General features: G+C 45.2%; 3 protein-coding genes across 3 annotated transcripts; 2 read left to right on the top strand and 1 right to left on the bottom strand.

Annotated features, from left to right (window-relative positions):
• Positions 1-2,166: 2,166 nt before the first annotated feature.
• On the top strand, positions 2,167-2,516 carry PHALS_02222 (uncharacterized protein; the record flags this gene model as incomplete). The annotated part of the gene is made up of 3 exons (XM_024719446.1): positions 2,167-2,257; positions 2,321-2,411; positions 2,456-2,516. 3 exons carry the CDS (start codon positions 2,167-2,169, stop codon positions 2,514-2,516), a joined length of 243 nt encoding a protein of 80 aa, XP_024572684.1.
• Positions 2,517-3,863: 1,347 nt separating this feature from the next.
• On the top strand, positions 3,864-4,353 carry PHALS_02221 (Uncharacterized conserved protein; the record flags this gene model as incomplete). The annotated part of the gene is made up of 2 exons (XM_024719434.1): positions 3,864-4,038; positions 4,094-4,353. The coding sequence occupies 2 exons, from the start codon at positions 3,864-3,866 to the stop codon at positions 4,351-4,353; spliced, it is 435 nt and encodes a 144-aa protein (XP_024572683.1).
• A 105-nt stretch (positions 4,354-4,458) lies between these two features.
• PHALS_02220 (Zn-finger protein joined to JAZF1 (predicted suppressor)) lies at positions 4,459-6,820 on the bottom strand (the record flags this gene model as incomplete). Its single annotated transcript, XM_024719423.1, has 8 exons — positions 4,459-4,560; positions 4,634-4,751; positions 4,815-4,877; positions 4,945-5,024; positions 5,124-5,513; positions 5,578-5,733; positions 5,821-6,005; positions 6,076-6,820. The coding sequence occupies 8 exons, from the start codon at positions 6,818-6,820 to the stop codon at positions 4,459-4,461; spliced, it is 1,839 nt and encodes a 612-aa protein (XP_024572682.1).
• Between the last annotated feature and the right edge of the window lie 78 nt (positions 6,821-6,898).

Genomic DNA, 6,898 nt, shown 5'->3' with positions numbered 1-6,898 from the left:
GGCGGGAATTCCCAAAATCCGAGAGCTCGTGGTAGTTTAAAGTGTCACTCTGGCAAGACTGTCCAAAAGTCGTGGACGTTTACTATCAGAGGGGTCATGACGCTCCGCGTCGTCGAACGCTGCGCGCTTCTCGGAAGTAGCCCGGGAAGCCGAAGGGCCATGAGCTGAGCACAAGCTATGGTCCTAGGCTTCTGTGGTCATAGACTCACCCGTGAGAGAAACTACAAAGCTCGCGGGGGCGTGATGGATTATTTCATATGTCGTAGGGCGACAATACGTAGGAAGTCGGCGTTGCGCCTTGAATTTGGCAAACTCGAAATAAATATAGCTTTCTACGCACACGTCCACTTCCTTGTTGCTCCGCTGTAAGTAAGCCAGCGAGTAAATTTTCCGGTGCCGCTGCACCTATCGCTCAAAGAGCTCTTCATCATTTGCAGCGGTTTCACCAGGGGTGAGCACTACAGAAATCGTCTGCATAGCGGGTACAGAAGCACCTTCGTTTTGAGAGCGTAGTCGAGCGCGGTACCTATCCATTGGGATTTGTTGAGATGCTAAGAAGCGAGCTCGGAGGGCTTTTCGTTGGTCAAGCTCAATTTGTGTAGTGGCCGGGGGTCCGACTACACAGACGTCTAACGATCTAGTGATCGTATCTTTCGCTTCAGTAGCCGGATCAGCGGAGCAAAAGCCGTATTCCACACGCTGGTCTAGGACCGAATGGTGATACGAGCACATGAGAGCTGCCCTGTGGGCAGCCTCCAACTGCTACTTCTGCGCCTCGTCGAGGCGATTGTAAATAATGCCACTTCCCCCGGGAGTCGAGAGGTCGGGAAACGATCACGGTGTCCGCAAGGTTCGAGCGGGCTCACGTGCGCCGTTTGCGCACCACGCCCTCCTCTTCATCCAGCCCTGAGAAAGGAGCATCCGACTCGTAGTCGCCTTCCTCCAAATCCTCGACGAGGAGATCCGTAGCTTGTGTCGGGCGCGGTGTGTGGCGCCCAGGTGCCGAGGGCTTGGGATGCGCTGCGGACGTACTGTCCGGAGTTGCTCCGCGTGCAGGAGACGGAGAAGGGCTCTGTCCGCGGGCGCCCACGGAGCCGGCGAGGCTAGGTGTTTTCTGTGCCATAGACACCGGGTGCATTGAGCAGAGAATGCGCTTCGATGGTCCTAGGGACGTAATGGTGCTCAGAAAGTCGGGCTCGTACGAGGTGACAGCTCAATGTGGATAGTGGGTATTCAGAAATTGATGGGGGAGAGTGTAACAAAATTACACGTACCCTGGTATGAAAGTGTGGGTCACACAAGATGGTGTGGCCGTACGAAGGTGTGGATTATACAATCCGGTGTAATCACGCCATAGTGTGACTACACCGTAACAAAGAATAACTACGTGGCGGGACTGCCAATAGTTATGACAATTAATTAGGTTTTACAATTTATTCGGAAAATCCTAAGGGTTTTAATATAGGCGGCTCTGCCGCGAATAAAACTGATAAATACAATTTCAATTTTGAACGGACGAGAACACTGGCCTTGGGTCAAGGTGTTGGGTCTCTTGGAGGTAGCGGATTGCGATCCGTTTTGGTTATAGTATAAAACGAAGGTCGGTGACGTTAAGTAAGCTTCCTCAAAGCAACAAGCTACGGCAGCCCCGCTGCAGCTTCGGTGCTATCAATGCCCTCTCAAGGAGAGTTACCAGCGCAAAAAGTATATATTTGTGTTCTGGTCTCATCGATTCGAATTCGCTAGCGCGACGCGATTCTGAAGGCCAAATCTAGGGCCATTCGGTTGCAAGTTATCATAGTGGGGGTACTTTTGTTCGCCTTTGACCACAAAGAGCTCGACGGTCAGCAAAATCTACCTCGCATATGGGGGGCTCGTGCTACGTGAGGTAAAGACGTGTCTCTCCAGCGCTTTTCATAGCTGGTAAGCGCTTCTAAGTGATTGGCAATCCTTTTGGAGTCTTAAGTCGCTAATTGCATTACTTCTCATGACCACTGAGAGACAAGAGCGCTTATCTCATTTTGCTGTCTGGACAATCATGACCTTAATCGCATCCATGAGCTTCGAGTCCTGCACATGAAGAGATGGGTCGACATCAAACCGTTAGTAAACCCATCACCTGAATGTGCACAGTAAAGAAAAAATCTTGCTACTATCGATGGAGTAATGTGCGCATCCTCGCAAGTTAAAGACTGGGATCCTGATACGTCTTTTGTTGGAGTAGATGCAACCGACGGCTCGTCCCCATGTCGCAAAAGTATATGAAGCATGCGTGCAGGTTTGCTTTGCGTACGTACGAATTCTTTTTTATCTTAGCTAGACTCACTTTTTTCGCGTATTCGTTTTATATCCCCGATGTATTCGCCATTTGGCGACTTCACAAATCATAATCTATTCCATGTAGCATCTAGGTAAGATCACTGGCTTGAATTGTATCTGAAGCGGGCCATAACAGCACTATGGTGTACGTGAACCGTACACTTCTGGTAATTGTGAAGAAAACACATGTCATGTAGAATTTTGTAAAAATTGTGGAGCACAGTAATACCAAAACTTTGGTGTTACTGACGACGATGGATCTTCGGTCAGATGTAAATTCAGTCGTCCCTTGGATAAGAGATATATGGGGAGAAAATTTTATCTATGAGTCAGTCAGGGTTATTAGATGTCCAAGTTTATTTGAGTTAGAACTTGTGTACATACAAAATAGCTAGGTGGAACAAACGTTTATTACATATACTAGGTTATTTGTTATACGGATATTATCTGAGCTACTTCTCCATTTATTTCTAAAATCGAACATAATACACCATGAGCTGCTGGATGTTGACCCGGTGGCGTGGGTCGAATGGTCAATGCTTCTTGACCTTACGAGTTCGAGCCCCTCAGCGGACAAAAATCGTAATCGTACCAGACATGCAAGAAATGTCGGTTGCATGCTAAATATCACCGACAACAGCCAATAAGGACTTCGGAACGACAACTGACAACTAAGGACTTCGGGATGGCGACTCGTACAAGAAAAATCAAGAATTAAAATCAATCGAAAAAATACCCCAGCGGAATGAAGCAATGTAATATCTTAGTCAGGGCCGAGTAGGTATAGCCGTGTAATAAGATAATACATAGCAACTTTCAACTGAGCTGCTGGATGTTGTGGTCCGAAATTTATAGAAAAACAAATATTTTTTTTTAAAGACATTTTTAATTTTTTTTATTGTAATTAAAATATAATATTTATAAATTAGTCTTTGTAGTTTCGTAATTGGGTATAATAAAAGGAGAATATGAAGTGTCAACCCAAATAAAGTTTCTGTCTATTGCGCGCCCCCCCCCTTCAGAAGGCTACTTCTGATATTTTGTTTCGTGATGATATACAAATTTTCCAACTAAACGCGAACGCTGCATTTAGTGGACCATGTTGCGTTATGGTCCCGACACTATTTCCTTCAAGGGCTTTCATTCAAAATTTGCTGGTTAATGTGTTTAAAAATTCCGTGGAGGAGCAATTATTTCGTGACGCACATCTTGCCCTCATGCACCTTGTTGACTACTCACAGAATTAGTGCTGTGAGCCTGATGTCCTAGAGCATATTATGACCGAGGAAGATGAACTTATTGAGTCAAGTGACAACCTGTGAGCTCGTAATAAGAACAAATACCGCCAGGCGCGCTCTATTAAGAACGGCGTTCTATCAGGGAAAGCGATTTTGTCTGTGAAAGGTTGAAGAGCATAAAAAGATGTCGATTGGGAAGCTTGAGAGCCATTTGACCGAATGTATAAAAATATCACATGTGTTATGATTGGGCAAGTAAGACTTATTTCCGTTTTAAAATAAATTGTAATAAGCACAACAAGAGTAATGAATATTGCCACCCGTGAAGATGTGGTCACAGAGGTGGTTACAGAGGTGGCAGCAACCAACTCACCCGCCGGTACAGCGCCAGTTTATCGTATAGAATTGCAGCCGCGACCACATGTATCGTTCGACGAAAGCGTCGTGGACAACGAACATTTGGGTCGTAGGCGCTCGAACAGTGAGTTCGTCGATTACTACTCAGCTGTCCTTAGTAACTAATGACTGTGATGTAGAATGCTGCATATTTCACAAGAAGAGGGATTTCGATGAAAGCTCTAGTGATAGTAGCGACTCTGACGACTCACAAAGCGAAAGTGAAGCCCATCAACATTCACGTGACTGCAAGCAAAAGCGATGGCTTAATCCGAAGAAAACGAAGAAAAGTGCGTCATTGCCGTCTTCTTCCAGTAAGGAAGAGATGTCTACGCCCGAAAAACCGCCGAGTTCAAGACATTCAAATACAGTTGAGCCTTGTAAGGGGATTAAAAAGTAGCGATTAATTAGAAGCTGCATATCTAGTCGCCAATTGGTCAACACCATGAAGTCAAATTAGAAGAAACTGATAATGAACGAGTCTTGTGCGCCCTCTGCTACCTATTTACTGAGCAGTTTTCGCTTTTAAATTCTCGGATAAGGGTAGAGACTCGCCTTCCGATTGGCTTACAGCCTTTTGTCCATTTTCAGACGCCACATCAGGACCCTACAATAATGTTTACTCGTCAGTCATTTCATACCAATCAGCAAAACTGATTCGTAGTAAACACCACACTTACTACGTTTTGGTCGACAATAAGCATACAATCGATGATAGCGCGAGAGTTTAACAACGAGTTGTCCCATAAGTTCAGTAAGTGAAGTAAGAAGTTGTGGCGCAGTCCGTGTTCCAGGAGCCTGATTGAAGTAGAAACTGTAAAAACCTCTTTCAACATGCATATGTGACCGAATTTAACACACCATTTTCCGTGTTTTCGAGCAAACATGCGGCACGAAGATGCGACCATGAAGTCAGCCAAAATTCTGTGTGCATAACACGATTACGTCTAGCGACCAAGTACCATGATATATCATCGGAAATGGCACATACTTAAACTCTTTCACATGACGGTTCCATTTCTTCATGAACTCCTTCTCTTCCAGCGATACATCCTCAAATTCGTCCAGTAACTATATTGACAACATTGGGGTACAGCAAATATTAGTTACAATCAACCAGGTCTTGGAATGACCACAAAAGCCTTCAAGCCCTGCATGACAAGCATGTACCCGCTCGCTCTGTTTCGTGATCCATGTCTCGTCAACATCGTCATCGCTGTCATAGTCTTTTTCGTGGTCTAGTACAACAGCTCCGGTTCGGGAGTGAAAGTATTGACGTTGAAGAAGGGGTGCATAAAATTCTTGAGGCTGTTCTAGTGAGAGCTCATCAATATCCTCAAATTCTTGCATCAAATCTTCAACGGCCTCTACTGCTTGTATCCCGTAGGGACTATACTTTTTTCTTGACATGTGAATATATTGGTGCTCAAAGCGGCTTGATTTCTCACTAGGAAACATCTCAAGCTCATAAAATGCAGAGCGACGAGAAGAGTTACCCTTTTGCGGTTGAGGCTCTTGCATTACCATCACATAAATGTGCGGAATGTGATCATGTCCAACCTGCAATTAAGTCGGGCCAAAACTTTAATTGGACAGTGTATTGGCGATAGGTAGATTGACTTACTGTAGCTTGAAAACGAAATCGGTCGTGAGACGAAACTAAGTGGGCGACAAGACCACGCAATGATCCAGCAAACATGTTGCACCACGCGCACGAATAGTCGGAGCGCTTCTCACTCATTCTTCGTAGCATTGCATGGTAAAGGAAATGAAACCAAACCTGCACACCGCACAAAAGGATTTATTGTGTCAGTTTGTATTCTGTGTAGCATATATGCATCTTCCCGATGAAAATAACAAAGGATACCCCAGATCCTGGCTTGTGATATGTGGAGGCAACTTTTCTTCGAGGAAGCGCTAATTTAAAATTTTCATCAATTTGTTTATCCTCGCTCTCATTTTCCAGATTTGAGTTGCAGATGCTAGCGAGATGCCGCATTTTTTTTGTCTTAGGTAGAGGATCCCAAATAATTTGAAGCTCGCACTTCACTCCTACAGCACATGAAGAGCACCTTTCAATTTATAGTATTGACATGCAGCAACGTTGCGATCATACTCGTACCGCCATTCACTGAGAGCGGTATTGCCGGCAATTCTATCGTAACATATCCTGTACGACGACGCGAGACATTAAGACGCAAAATATTGCCAAACAAAGGCTTACAGCCGTTAGAACATGTCGCCATGAGATCCTTCCCACTCGCGATAGTCGCCACTTTTGGCGCTTCAAATACAGGAACGGATTGAGCAGCATTTTCTGCATCGGCTAACTTGATCTCGATCACATGAAAAACTGCGATGCAAATGTCCGCATCAAGGTGCACAAACTTTTTAGGCAGAATTACATCCTTCGAGCACGGCACAGGGATCAAGCACGTGGCCAGTAACGTGAACTGATTATCGGCAAATGCCTTGCCCTTGGCTTTATAGAGTGATACCACAACTCCTGGACGTAGCTTTTGGCTCTTAAATGTCTGCAATGTTTCAGATGTCATACCAAACTTAATATTTTTCAAAGTCGCACCAGCATGGGCCCTCTTGACCAGATTCAGGTCCTCCTCATCTCTACTTTTACTTTTCTGCAAGGCTAGATTTAGACGATAGCTGAGCGTTCGCGGCAAGAACAATGGACTTTGCAGGTGCTTAACCTCTAGCAGTTTGTAGAGTGCCGTAAGTCCGTGGTACGTCTCTGCAAACTCATGCTCCATATGCTCTTGACGCACTTTAGCATGACGCTCCCTGTGTAGTGCAGGCTTGCGCTCGTGACTTGTATCTCGCTTACGTTTGTTGCTTACCGCGTCCACCATCTTCAATGCTATGCTCGCCAACAACAATTTTTTATTAAGTTATATTAATATGCACTTCATCGGCTTTCGCAGTTGATG

This window comes from Plasmopara halstedii, assembly GCF_900000015.1.
Source record: "Plasmopara halstedii genome assembly, contig: Scaffold_179, whole genome shotgun sequence".
Lineage (NCBI taxonomy): Eukaryota > Oomycota > Peronosporomycetes > Peronosporales > Peronosporaceae > Plasmopara > Plasmopara halstedii.
The sequence above is the reverse complement of the archived record's forward strand: the minus strand, read 5'-3'. Positions and strand labels throughout refer to the sequence as shown.